Source organism: Leuresthes tenuis, unplaced genomic scaffold, assembly GCF_036924035.1.
Source record: "Leuresthes tenuis unplaced genomic scaffold, fLeuTen1.0.hap1 SCAF_3, whole genome shotgun sequence".
NCBI classification, from domain to species: Eukaryota; Metazoa; Chordata; class Actinopteri; order Atheriniformes; family Atherinopsidae; genus Leuresthes; species Leuresthes tenuis.
In genome coordinates, this window is record NW_027325357.1 from 1,665,670 (window position 1) to 1,680,182 (window position 14,513).

The 14,513-nt window shown below is 45.2% G+C and overlaps 1 protein-coding gene across 2 annotated transcripts in view; it reads left to right on the forward strand.

Moving 5' to 3' along the window:
• Positions 1–14,513, forward strand: part of grm7 (glutamate metabotropic receptor 7) — a 244,652-nt gene that overhangs the window by 201,432 nt on the left and 28,707 nt on the right. For both annotated transcript variants that reach the window (XM_072381382.1, XM_072381381.1), the window contains exon 8: positions 5,245–6,180. In XM_072381382.1, the coding sequence (XP_072237483.1) occupies positions 5,245–6,180 (936 nt within the window). The remainder of the gene's footprint in view (positions 1–5,244; positions 6,181–14,513) is intronic.

Here is a 14,513-nt window from a genome sequence, read left to right on the forward strand (position 1 = left end):
TTTTTCTGTTTTCAGACGTGTTGCTTTGAGTTTTCCGTCCCGACTCTTTGACCTGAACGTTTCCCTGTAAAGTGGTGTCTGAGTTCAGGGCTTAGTTACCTGCTGAGGTGGACTTCTGTGAGGCTAACACAGATTTAGGACCACAGAGAAGTCTTCTCAGGCTCACTTTAGCACCTCTTTAAGAAGCAGGAAGTTACTGAACACACCACAGCGACTGACTGCCTGAAGGCCTGAAATCAGACTTTTTAAACCTGTTTGAGCTGAATCTGTTGTATTTGTGAGGCTGTGAGTCAGTGCTGCTGTAATGAAGCTTATTTCTCACAAGTCCAGTCAGATCTGAATACTTTTCTTGTACTGAACGCAGCAGCACGTTCACCTGCCCGCGAGCTGTTTCTGACAGGATTTGTGCCGGCCGGTCGTGTTATTTTGATGGTTCTCAGCTCGAAAAGCTCAGCCAGAAGTGGAGGAAATGCGCCAGAGATGGATGGATGTGTGGAGGCAGAGGCTGGTGAAACAGCTGGAAAGAGGCGCCGGAAGAACAAGGAACGCTGTTCTGGTTCTGTCCAACCGCAGGCGGTTTGGATCGTGTGATGATGGCGCCTTCTTTCCTGGCACCGCCCCCCGTCTGCTGGAAGCAGAAACTCATCCAGCTCTCTGTTCAGATCATCTTCAGCCCTCTGGGTCACATCACAGACTCAAACCATCATCAGCACACAGTAACACAGCATCCATCAGGCAGCAGAGCTCTTCTCCGTTTCAAGAGCAACTGATTTAGAGTCTTTATACACTTCAGCTCATTTCACATTTCACATAAAAGCATATTGAAAATTAAATATTCAGGATACTTGACTGAATAATTCCATTTTTATTGCATTTTTCAGACTTTTGAAAGTATGATCTGCCTCCTCATGAGAGTCTGAGTGAAAGCTTCAGACTGAATGATCGTCCCTGTAAATGAAATGCGTCAGAGCAGCAGCTCAAATGATTGGCTGGCTTCTCACACACAGAAGTTTTCTGTTATTTCCTCTGAGACGTGAAGATGGTTTAATTCATCTGTGTTAAGATCTGGAAAGTTCAATCAGTTCATGATTTCAGCAGGTTTCCCCTTCAAGAAGCTCCTTCAGGCTCCAGTCCAACTGCCAGCTCTCACCTGTAAGGCAACACTCAGGGAATACAGCGGCAGGGTGACAGTGCCCCCTACAGGCAGGGAGGAGAACAGCACGATAAAAATAATCAGATTCAGAGTCCACTGCTCATTTTTTAAATGTTAACTGGCTTTACAACCTAAACTGGTTCAGCTGTAGAGTTCACACTGTGTTTAGGGATCAGATGTAAGGACAAAGGCAGATTGAAGAAGATTACACACAGTTCTTACTATCCTGCAGGTTTATTGAAGTTTAAATTAGAACATTTTCCCTTCAGTCTAAACACCAGCATGACGGATTCTGAGTTCTTCTGAGATGGTGAGTTATCGGTTAAACGACTTTAACCTTTTGTTTCTGTCATTAAACGTGAAAAGCCTCCAGACTTTCGTCCATCTGTGCACCCTGTTTGTGTGTATTTTATGCGAAAATGCAGAAACTTCTATTCAAATGCATCGTTTAAACTGATCTCCAACATGTCCTCTGAGAGTCCTCGTGACTAATTTCAGAGTCATCATCAGTCTCAGCAGAGGACTGGAGCAGTTGTTAATAATAATAAGCAAATTGAAGGTGGAAATGAAGTAGAAAAGTGAAAGAACTGTGAAAAATGAACGTGCAGGACAGAATTTTAACTTATAATCCCTCACTTAACAATAAACAGTCTAGTGCTTCCTCCTAATAAGGCCCTTTTTTCCCAATCAGCAGTGTCAGCCGTCGACATCATGACTTTCTGAGGGTCAGTCGTTAGCTTTGTTATAAAATGGAGTAATAAAGTTTTTATAAAATGATCTTATAGCACCTGTGGGGATGGGATGGAGTTGGCTGGGTGCTGTAGTTCTCCTCCTGTCTGATAGGTGAGTTATCACAGTAATCTGTAGTGAGTTAATGGTCCGAGTCCAGATAATAAGCTCAAGCTGCAGCATAACAAAGCTTCTGTTGGTGAATATCTTCACCGCTCCACTCTCACCGTCTGTTTTGAACATGGAGGATAGCTCTGAAGCATCACTTACAGACACGCAGAGTTTCCAAGGAACCAGTCTGAACAAAGTACTTTGAATGTATTACAAAACAGTGCCAAACAGGTCAAATAAACAGGAAAAGAGCTGCTTCAGAAATCTAATATTTGTTTGGAGGGTTGGTTGTGCACCAAGTGGTCTGTAGAAGCTGTGCAGGGACAAATGGGACCAGATATCAGTGATGTCATCAGTGATGTCACCTTTTACCACCTTCATAAACTTTGGGTCCCACTCAGAGTTTTTCCCTTTTTCAGTTTCTGTTCATCTCTGCTTTTAAGCTGCAGCCTGTCGAATATAAATCAGTGTTTTCTCAGCCCTAAATGTTCTTCCGTGTTTTTCTTGATTTAGGAGCCTTAGATCCCTAATGATGCAGCTTTTTTTTAGCCCTGATCTTAACGGCCTCAAATACCAGCCTTTCTTTTGTCTCCATGTTCACTGTTCAGAGCAACTTGAGGGGTGTTTGTCAACCATAAACCTGTGAGTTAAGTACAGGCGTAAAACTGTCCCAGAGATACCGCAGTTCGTACCTTTAGCTTCCAGCCCTGCACCTCATGGTTTTGCTTTACGGTTACTTGACATTTTCAGGGGCTTTTGATGGCATCTTTGTGGCCTCTTCAACATGGCAACAGATTTGTGTGTATGGCTGTGCAAGTGCAGGGTTCACATGGAGGTTTCTTTTTATGGCAGTGGGGTTACATCCCACAGCTGTAGGGGGAGCCAAAGAGCAAAATAAAAGCCTCTCGTTTCTTTAAATCCTGTAAAATCTGAGATCTCCGGTGCAACATCTTCAGGTAAAAGGAAAGTATGTGAATAATTACAGAGATGACAGCCAGATGCTTCCATGGGAGGGAAGTTAAAAACAAAGATGACCCTGGGTCGTGTTGTAATCATTTACCTCATAAAATCATTTGATCATCACTTTAAAACACAGAGCAGGCTGGTGGGTAGCAAAAGAAAAAAGTAACAGTACAAAAAGTCTAAAACTGCAGCTCCAAACATGAATTAAACATCTTCTTTACTGAACTGTGAAACAGTCGCTGCCCTGAAACAGATGTTGATTACATGAACAGATAGAAAAGATCAGCTTTATCATCATCTGACTTTTCAAAGAGCTTCAACTCTGGAAAATTCATGTCCAACAATTTAGCACAATAAAATCCAGCTGGTCCAGGCAGATGGACCCTTCCTGGTTCTGGTTCTGATGGAGGTTTCTTCCTGTTAAAAGGTTTAACGCTCAGGGTTTTGATGAAATCTGTTGCTTTCCAGAGCTATTCTACTTTTTTTAATTGGCTCTGTGTGAATTGGACTAATTTGGAATTCGATTTGATCGGATTATATTATATTGGACTGTAATTGGCTTGAATTGGACCGTATCTTTGAAGTTCCTTAAGATGAAGTAACCGTAGATTCTCATCCCTCCATCTTCACATCCTTCCACTCTGAGCTGCTCTGCTCGAGGACTTCCTCCATATTGATGTTTCACTAATGGAGTATTCATTACTCGTTAGAAGCAGTCAAGCTGTCAGATCAATGAGACCTTTGCTTTAGCCACAAGCTGCAGCCAAAGCAAACCCCTCAATCAGCGGCGGCGCCGCAGGATCGCATCCCGAGCCGTAAATCCGACGCCGTGACAGCAGAAGCTCTCTGTCGATATCTTCCAATGACTTCACAGCACGGTGATGTTTTACACTCATCGTCCCACATTCAGCCACTCGGCAGTAAACTGTGGGGTTCAGGGCAAAAAGAGCTGAATTCCCATCTGAATTCAACGACCTGACGTGGTCTCAGACCATATTTTGCAGAGTTTCAGGCATCAAGGAGTCAGTGGTCATTGGGTTAGATGCTGGGGAGCACTTTACCCCTGCACAATGAACAGGGATCAGGCCTTAATCTCTGTAATTCCCAGCAGCAACAGTTTAGACATCCTCACCTATAAAGCTGATGGATGAACTATTCTGGTCCAACCAGAGGATGCTGCTGACTTCAGCTCTTTGTGTTTTCTGTGTTAGTTTGTGTCAGTGATGCTTCTGAAAAGGATCCTCAGCAGGAGAGACTTTGGGAGATGGACAGAGGATAGACAAAGCTCCTTTGCTTCCTTGTGATTTATTAAAGTTAATTAGACAAACTGATGCAACCATTAAATGTGTTTTAGTGTTTATGGAAAATTTACAGTACAGCTTTGGTTCAACTTGATGTGCTTAAACTAATCAGAACAGGACTAGAGTCACACATTTAGATGATAAATTTAGTTTTTTCAGGGAAAACGTGCAGCACTGTAACTACATGCATATAGTTTCAAATTAAACAATCCAACTGTTTTACATTGAAAACATTGGGACCCACTAAGACGAGTTAATCTGATGATGTGAGACAAACCGAGTGAATATAGATATATAAATAACCTGCATTCAGTTCAGTTGAACTACACCCTTCCAAAGGGAAACATGAACCAATCAAACAGACTAACCAGCTGCTGTGGAGGACTACTGAAAGAGTCTCTCTTTAGGGATCTGGAACAAAGTCCAGGGATAATCGCGCCTCCTCTTTGTGACTAAGAATTCCTTCCATCCAACCAGCAGTTTATATTTCAGCCTGAACCCGAGTGGTGGTCAAACCGATCAACCTCTGCAGCTGTTAATGTTTCTGTTTCTGTATTTAGCAGACGCTTTTATCCAAAGCGACTTACAAATGAAGATATAACAGCTTTATAAAAAGCTAACAATAAGCTACATAGAAGGAACCCAGGAGTCCGACTCTGTCAGAGGGGACAGAGTAGAGATAGGGTGCAGGCATAGAAGGAAGTGCAGAAAGATAAAGAGCAGAGATAGAGGGGGGAGGGAAGTACAGGGTAAGTGCTGGGATAGGAGATGCTCTCTGAAGAGCTGGGTTTTCAGGAGCTTCTTGAAGATAGACAGGGACGCCCCTGTTCTGGTAGCGCTCGGTAGGTCATTCCACCATCGTGGGACGACACATGAAATGCTGTCAGGGGTGAGGGTATCACTTCCTGAGAGAAAAAGTAGGCTCACGTCTCACTAAAACCTGATTTAGAGACCACTGATCTGACTGTCCCCATGTTTTCCCTCCAGATCGAGGAGATGCAGTGGCCTAGAGGGGAGCAGGAGATTCCCACCTCGGTGTGCAGCCTTCCTTGTAAAGCCGGCGAGAGAAAGAAGGTGGTGAAGGGCATGCCCTGCTGTTGGCACTGCGAGGCCTGCGACGGCTACCAGTACCAGCCCGACGAATTCAACTGCAAGCTCTGCTCCTACAGCATGAGGCCCAGCGCCAACCGAACCTCCTGCCAGCCCATACCCATCATCAAACTGGAATGGCACTCCCCCTGGGCAGTCATTCCAGTCTTCCTGGCAATGTTGGGTATCATTGCTACGATCTTTGTGATGGCTACATTCATACGGTACAACGACACGCCAATCGTCCGAGCTTCCGGCAGAGAGCTGAGTTACGTCCTCCTCACTGGGATATTTTTGTGTTACATCATCACATTTCTCATGATTGCCAAGCCAGATGTTGGCGTGTGCTCGTTCAGAAGGATCTTCCTGGGTCTGGGCATGTGCATCAGCTACGCCGCCCTCCTCACCAAAACCAACCGCATCTACCGGATCTTCGAGCAGGGCAAGAAATCTGTGACGGCGCCCAGGCTGATCAGCCCCACCTCCCAGCTGGCCATCACCTTCAGCCTCATCTCAGCCCAGCTGCTGGGGGTGTTGATCTGGTTTGGCGTGGATCCGCCCAACACCATCATAGATTATGATGAGCAGAGGACCATCAACCCAGATCTGGCTCGAGGAGTGTTGAAATGCGACATCACGGATCTCCAGATTATCTGTTCGCTGGGTTACAGTATCTTACTGATGGTGACGTGTACTGTTTACGCTATAAAGACCCGCGGAGTCCCAGAGAATTTTAACGAGGCCAAGCCCATCGGGTTCACCATGTACACCACCTGCATCGTGTGGCTGGCCTTTATACCCATCTTCTTTGGCACAGCACAGTCTGCAGAAAAGGTAAGATGCAGCGCGTGTTTAGTTGAAAGATAAGTGCTGAATGCTGAGTCCGAAACATGTTTATCGCCGACTCTTTTTCCAGAGTTCTTCTTTTTCCAGAGTTCCTCTTATTCCAGAGTTGCTCTTTTTCCAGAGTTGCTCTTTTTCCAGAGTTGCTCTTTTTCCAGAGTTCCTCTTATTCCAGAGTTGCTCTTTTTCCAGAGTTCCTCTTTTTCCAGAGTTATTATTTTTCCAGAGTTCCTCTTTTTCCAGAGTTCTTATTTTTCCAGAGTTCCTCTTTTTCCAGAGTTCTTATTTTTCCAGAGTTCCTCTTTTTTGATGGGCACAAAGTCTTATTGCGTGGCTCAAACCCCTAAAGTTGGATTTGTTTCATATAGGAAAAGCTTCAAATGGTCAAACTATAGTCTTAAAGTCAGAGAGGAAAACAAGGAAACAAAATAACTAACTTCAACACGCAGTTATTTACTGATGAACTCTGAACATTAAGTGGTCTGTTTCCTGCTCTTTGTCCTCCTTTAGTTAAAGCTACTTGGTTGACACATTTAACACTGAACTCACACATAATTTAAGACATTATTCAGTCGTGATTCACTTAACTTTGGTAATCTCTGATCCTCCCTTCCTGCTTCATGCTTTCTGCATCTCTTCAAAATTAAACATTTGATGATGTTTTGTTTTGTGCAGTGGGGACACCTGCCTGCTACTTTTGGTAATAAGTTAATAGGATTTGCTGTCCAGCAGGGATGTTCCTGCACGTTTGTCCACCAGTTTCACCACAAAGAGCTTTCCAAACACAAGAATATGTTGGGGCACCTTCCCTTTACCTAAGAGGAGTGTTGCTTTTCCAAGAATTACAGACAAACCAAAGGGTTTTTACCCTGAAATGAAAGTCTGACTCAGTGCTGTGGGATGCTGAAACCTGTCTGAGCTGTTCCTGTGTTTTCAGCTCAGTCTTTATCACGCTTTCCTTCGTTGCCTCCAGCTGAATCCTGATCTATCTCACATTAAATGCTGAGCAGGGCAACGTGTGAACAACTCCCCAATTTGTTAGCTTTCCATCTGAAAAGCTTGTTAGCTTAGAGAGCTTCATTTGCCATCTTTAGGACATTCATTGAAAAGAAAAGTTCCAGGTGGAACAGCAGGAAACCCCAGGGGAAACAAAAAGGCGCTAATAGAGCTAACATGGCAACTAACTCCTACTAGCTACTTAGCGGCTAGCTACTTAGCGGCTAGCTACTTAGCGGCTAGCTACTTAGCGGCTAGCTACTTAGCGGCTAGCTACTTAGCGGCTAGCTTGCGAGATTCAGTAATTAACTTGTCCTCCTGTCAGTAACTGATATGTTTGTTTGCTAATGATGTGCTGATTAATTTTACTGTATAAGCTTGAACCGAGACTTTGGGAAATTGGAAAGCTGCTTATTTTGAACTTAGTACATGTATTTTCACACTGGATATGATAAAAAGCTCTCAGCCGGGGAAACATTAAAGACCAGTGAAGAGATTTAACTTATGGGTGGATGGTGGTAGTTTGTGAGTGTATGGTGTGGTGGTCCTGGTTCAGTATGTGTGTGGCTTTAAAGGTTGATTCCTGCTGATTTCTGTGTTATTTCATTGTAAGAAAAGAGGATTTTGCATATCTCATTTATTTAACTTGGAACTGGTTGTTGTATTTGGCCTTTTCGTTCCTTTCCCTTAATCTTGATCATTTATAAGATTCCAGTTTGCTGAAACACTGCACACCATGCTGAGATATGTCAAGTTTTCAGCTAATAGCTCTTTGGGAATCACCTTGTTGCTGCAGAAATCCTATTTTCTGTCTGTCAAACTGTGTTATCTTTGCTGTTTTTCATAGATGCAGCTAAAGAAATGGGAACAAATGATGTGTCTTTGTGACAGGCTGCTGGTAACAAAGTGCCTAAAGATCCAGTTTAAAATGGCTTCTTCGCTAAGTTTGTCTGTTCTGTGTCGACACAACACTGGTTCATCCCTGGTTTGTGAACCATGAAACTTGCTGTGCTTCTGACTCATTCTGCAGTACGCTGACCTGTGTTGTTCAGCCTCAAACTGCCCTGCAGCTACGATACAGCAGGTCACAGCTTTGGTATCCCATCAGGCTCCTTTTCTCACCATAAATATATTCATTTCATACAAACACCACATCCGAGCCCTTTAAAAAAGGCCAACTGTTCAACAAACCGCTGGATAAACTGGAGCATTTTCTATTTTTGAGAGAATTTTTGTTCATATTCAGGTTCTGTTGATGCCTCTTTGTCCTCCTGAGCAGGACAACGGATCTTCTTGGGTTTTTCTGACAGTGATGTTGCGTCGTACAGCTGTGGAAGAGCCAAAGAAAAACTACTGTCCAGGTCTGGCTGCGTTTTAAGACTTTTGTACCGCGCTGTAAATTAATTCGGAACCTGCTGCAGGTTAAACTGGTAAAACTGACCCACAATAAACACGCCACACAGATATATAACAGGAAACCAGGCCCTGCAGGGGTCATGAGTTTGGGTTTCTGCTGATCTCACCCCGACCTCGTGATGAGGATAAAGAAAAATTCACAACCTTTTAGCTCTAAACGCAGCTCCTCGGATGCAGAGTCCTCTTTGTGATCGTTTTCAGCAGCATTTCAGTTTCTGATCAGATATAAACTGCATTGAGGGGATATTTATGGTGTTAGAATAACTAAAACTGAATTAAACTGATTTAAAGAACACAAGTTTCTCAGCTTCTGACTGATGTCGGGACATCTGGACAAACAGCTGTCTGTAATATTCAGAGGTCACCATCCATCCCTCATTAAAACATGTGAAAATTAGGTTTTAAAAGAGAACATTTATGTGAAAATATCTGTGCAGCAGCCTCTGAATCAGGTCAGAGTTTTTCTTGACAAAGTCAAATTTCCAGCATCATTTTAAGGTGAACTGAAGTAGAAATATGACTGAGATGTTGGCACAGAGCCAGATGAGGAAGCTCTGCACATGATCGGGTGTTATCAGGTGACTCTGCGGTTACATCTGTCGCAGACTCGCTGCTCAGCTGGACTAAATCCTCTGATGGACCCGTGTTGGGTTCACCTTCTCAGCTCAGACGGCTTCAGGCTGCAGCCGAAGCCGATTAGCGTCCTATGATGACTTCAGGAGAACACCAAGACACGGTTAAACCTTATTTAACGATGTGGTTCGACATAGAAAATCCACTGATGTTCCTAAATTTGTATTCATCCAACATCCTCAGGCAGAGAAAAAGTCCGTCAGCGTCCAGTTGTTGTAGTTTTCATCACAGTTTGCTCGTCTTTGGCATTTTTCCTGTTTTGTGGGCCTTTACAGGATAAATTTGGTTGTTTTGTGTGTTTTTCTTCTTAGGAAAAAGTTTTTTTTCCATCTTCTTGGACTCACTTTGCATCTCATTCTTATTTTTGTCTTTTCTTTAGTGTGATGACATTCTGACCTTCTTTCTTGCCTCTTTAAGCTCGTTTTTTCTGTTTTTATGCCTTATTTTTCTGCTTCTCTCTGCTGCTCCTTTGTCTCTTTTGTCTCCCGATCTCACAACTGATGGGGACAGTCGTGGAGTCAAACCAAAGTCTGTTGGTCCCAGCTGGGACTCTGTGACCTTCCAAAGAATCTGTGGGTCACAGACGTCAGCATCTGTTCCTGATGTCTATGTGAACCTCATTTCTACACTGGAACAAAGCCGGAAATCATTTAAAGTCTGGATTTTGGGTGAAACTTCAGAAAGAGATTCATCAGAATGTTGTTTTGTTCAAACTTCTGATGAAAACCGTCAGCATGGATGAAGTTAAAGTGCAGAATCACGTCATATGTGAACAGAGTCGCTGCTTTATCGTCATCTCTAATCAATTCTTTCCCGTTCCCTTCTCGATTTCTGACATCTGAGGTGTGAACCTGAGAGTCAGGACCACAGAGGCGCGGTTTAACCTCCCATCAGAACAGATTCACAGCAGCTGTTCCTCTGAGGTCGTCTCCAGAGCTAAAATCTTCCCCCAGCAGACCAGAATGTTGGGAGGTTTGTAAAGAAACTCGACTTCTTTCTGAATCTGTTCCTCACAGACCCTGAGCCAGCTGTCAGTGGGCGTGGCCCAGGTGCGGTCACATGTCTGATGACATCACCACATATGTTATGATGTCACACGTGCTCAGTGACGGATGCGGCTGTTCATACCTGCTGAAAGGTGGATCAAATGTTTACAGCAACATCCACACAGCGTTGTCAGATGTGTTTGCTGGGATGTAAAAACACCTTTGAGGTCAACATCAAAAGCTTAACTCACCGTTTCCTGCTTCTGTTGTCTGACTTTTCAAAGGGATTCGTTCTGATTTATCTGGAGTTTCAGCTCAGAAACCACAGGACGCAGTTAGTTTGGGTCTGAACTTGTTGTTAACGTCTCATCATCAGCTCTGTAGTTCACAGAAACTGAAGAAACGAGCTAATGATGCGTGACGTGTTTCTGTGGGTTTAGTTCTTATTTCCAGGGTTTGTTTTTCACGGGTTAAACTCTCTGTGCTCCTCACACATCTGGCTTTACATTCTGTAACGACTTCCTTCAGTATTTACACATCAGCCTTTTCTGTTTCTTTGCTCTCTCTTCATGCCGAGCCGCACTCAGCCTCCTGTTGTGGGATTTCAGAGTCCTGGACTTCCTGCCTTTGCAGCACCATCAGTTTGGTTTTCTCATAAATTCACGTTCATCCACCTGCTTTGCTCCAGAGTTCAAATATGCATTTTGCTCCCTTTCATCCTGACAGTTTTATTCCATCAATAGAAGCTTTTCAGTTCACCTCATGGAGACATTTTCTACCCTTTAACCATTTGAGACCATGTCCTGAGGTCTTATTTAAATGTATGAGACTGGCTTTGGTCAAAATATCTGTTGGCGTCTCTCACCTTTACTGAAACTTCTCTTCTAAGTCTGAAGGGGCGGAGACCCTGAACAGCTGCTACCATCACTGTTAATTACAGCATTTAAACATTTTGCATAAATTAACCTCATTAAACAGACCTGGATGTCACGGTTCGGAGAGGTAGGACCCAGATGCAGTTCTTCCAAACGTAACAAGGTTTATTAACAAAAACAGGGAGCAAGAACAAAAAACAAGGCCAAAAAACATAAAGCCGGATCAAAAATACTTAACTATGAAACAAAAACGAGACTATGAATAAGCAAAGGAACACAAAACAAGACTGAGATCGGCAAAACGAGACTTATCTGTGTGGCATAAAGTGAGGTGAGGATTCTGCAGTGACTGAAAGGAAACCAGGAAGCTAAATACTGTGGGAGTGATCAGTGAATGAGGAGCAGCTGTGAACAATTAACCAGGTGAAAAACAGGACTAGAACATAACTGAAACCATGATTAAACAAACTGTGACCGATAAAACATAGACTGTGACACTGGAGACCTGCATCTTTATCAGAAACATGCCGATAACGTAACGTTCCACGTGACAAAGCATGTACAATAAACAGCACTTTTAAGGAGGTAAAAGACATAAAATGATCACAAAGAAACACTTCAGGCAGCAAACCCGAAGCAGTAAAAATCTACCACAGAAAACGTAAAACGTGTTTTTCTACATGTATGAAAACAGTTTTATTTCTGATAAAGAGCTCCTGTTTCTGACTCTGGATCTGGATGTTTCTTCTTCATGTCCCAGAGTTGCTCTTCTTCTGATGCATAAACACCGAGGTCGCACAGCGTTTTTGTCTCAGTTTTTTATTCCACTGCACCCAGAACCCCAGCAGATATGAGAATATATTCACTGATTATCCAGCTGTGACATAAATCACAGGAACAGGATGAAATACTTTGGGTCAAACATAAAGCTGCTCTGAGGTCAGCGGCAGAGGTTTCCTCCACAGTTTACAGCCCTTCGGGGCTGATTTGTGAAGCGTCATAAACAAACCTGACTGCTCTGCATCCGACAGCAGAGATCTGCTGCTGAGGGAGGAAGAGGAGGGGCCGGCGCTGCTCGGTCCACTCTGCAGACCAACAGACTCCAGAACAGGGTTAGTGGGGTCCAGCCTCAGTTTAACCCCAGCTCCTGGTGGGTAGAGTGTGTTTAATGTTTGGATGTGATGAAGGTGATGAAGGTGAGGTCAGGAGGAGGATGAAGGTGAGGTCAGGAGGAGGATGAAGGTCAGGAGGAGGGTGATGAAGGTGAGGTCAGGAGGAGGATGAAGGTGAGGTCAGGAGGAGGATGAAGGTCAGGAGGAGGGTGATGAAGGTGAGGTCAGGAGGAGGATGATGAAGGTGATGAAGGTGAGGTCAGGAGGAGGATGAAGGTGAGGTCAGGAGGAGGATGAAGGTGAGGTCAGGAGGAGGATGAAGGTGAGGTCAGAGTGATGAAGGTGAGGTCAGAGTGATGAAGGTGAGGTCAGAGTGATGAAGGTGAGGTCAGAGTGATGAAGGTGAGGTCAGGAGGAGGATGAAGGTGAGGTCAGAGTGATGAAGGTGAGGTCAGGAGGAGGATGAAGGTGAGGTCAGGAGGAGGATGAAGGTGAGGTCAGAGTGATGAAGGTGAGGTCAGGAGGAGGATGAAGGTGAGGTCAGAGTGATGAAGGTGAGGTCAGAGTGATGAAGGTGAGGTCAGAGTGATGAAGGTGAGGTCAGGAGGAGGATGAAGGTGAGGTCAGAGTGATGAAGGTGAGGTCAGGAGGAGGATGAAGGTGAGGTCAGAGTGATGAAGGTGAGGTCAGGAGGAGGATGAAGGTGAGGTCAGAGTGATGAAGGTGAGGTCAGAGTGATGAAGGTGAGGTCAGAGTGATGAAGGTGAGGTCAGGAGAAGGATGAAGGTGAGGTCAGGAGGAGGATGAAGGTGAGGTCAGAGTGATGAAGGTGAGGTCAGGAGGAGGATGAAGGTGAGGTCAGAGTGATGAAGGTGAGGTCAGGAGAAGGATGAAGGTGAGGTCAGGAGGAGGATGAAGGTGAGGTCAGAGTGATGAAGGTGAGGTCAGGAGGAGGATGAAGGTGAGGTCAGAGTGATGAAGGTGAGGTCAGAGTGATGAAGGTGAGGTCAGGAGAAGGATGAAGGTGAGGTCAGGAGGAGGATGAAGGTGAGGTCAGAGTGATGAAGGTGAGGTCAGGAGGAGGGTGAAGGTGAGGTCAGGAGGAGGATGAAGGTGAGGTCAGAGTGATGAAGGTGAGGTCAGGAGGAGGGTGAAGGTGAGGTCAGAGTGATGAAGGTGAGGTCAGGAGAAGGATGAAGGTGAGGTCAGAGTGATGAAGGTGAGGTCAGAGTGATGAAGGTGAGGTCAGGAGGAGGATGAAGGTGAGGTCAGAGTGATGAAGGTGAGGTCAGGAGGAGGGTGATGAAGGTGAGGTCAGAGTGATGAAGGTGAGGTCAGGAGGAGGGTGATGAAGGTGAGGTCAGGAGGAGGATGAAGGTGAGGTCAGGAGGAGGATGAAGGTGAGGTCAGGAGGAGGATGAAGGTGAGGTCAGGAGGAGGATGAAGGTGAGGTCAGAGTGATGAAGGTGAGGTCAGAGTGATGAAGGTGAGGTCAGGAGGAGGATGAAGGTGAGGTCAGAGTGATGAAGGTGAGGTCAGGAGGAGGGTGATGAAGGTGAGGTCAGAGTGATGAAGGTGAGGTCAGGAGGAGGGTGATGAAGGTGAGGTCAGGAGGAGGATGAAGGTGAGGTCAGGAGGAGGATGAAGGTGAGGTCAGGAGGAGGATGAAGGTGAGGTCAGGAGGGTGATGAAGGTGAGGTCAGAGTGATGAAGGTGAGGTCAGGAGGAGGATGAAGGTGAGGTCAGGAGGAGGATGACGGTGAGGTCAGAGTGATGAAGGTGAGGTCAGAGTGATGAAGGTGAGGTCAGGAGGAGGATGAAGGTGAGGTCAGAGTGATGAAGGTGAGGTCAGGAGGAGGGTGATGAAGGTGAGGTCAGGAGGAGGATGAAGGTGAGGTCAGAGTGATGAAGGTGAGGTCAGAGTGATGAAGGTGAGGTCAGGAGGAGGATGAAGGTGAGGTCAGAGTGATGAAGGTGAGGTCAGGAGGAGGATGAAGGTGAGGTCAGAGTGATGAAGGTGAGGTCAGAGTGATGAAGGTGAGGTCAGGAGGAGGATGAAGGTGAGGTCAGAGTGATGAAGGTGAGGTCAGGAGGAGGGTGATGAAGGTGAGGTCAGGAGAGTGATGAAGGTGAGGTCAGGAGGAGGATGAAGGTGAGGTCAGGAGAGTGATGAAGGTGAGGTCAGGAGGAGGATGAAGGTGAGGTCAGGAGGGTGATGAAGGTGAGGTCAGGAGGAGGATGAAGGTGAGGTCAGGAGGGTGATGAAGGTGAGGTCAGGAGGAGGATGAAGGTGAGGTCAGGAGGAG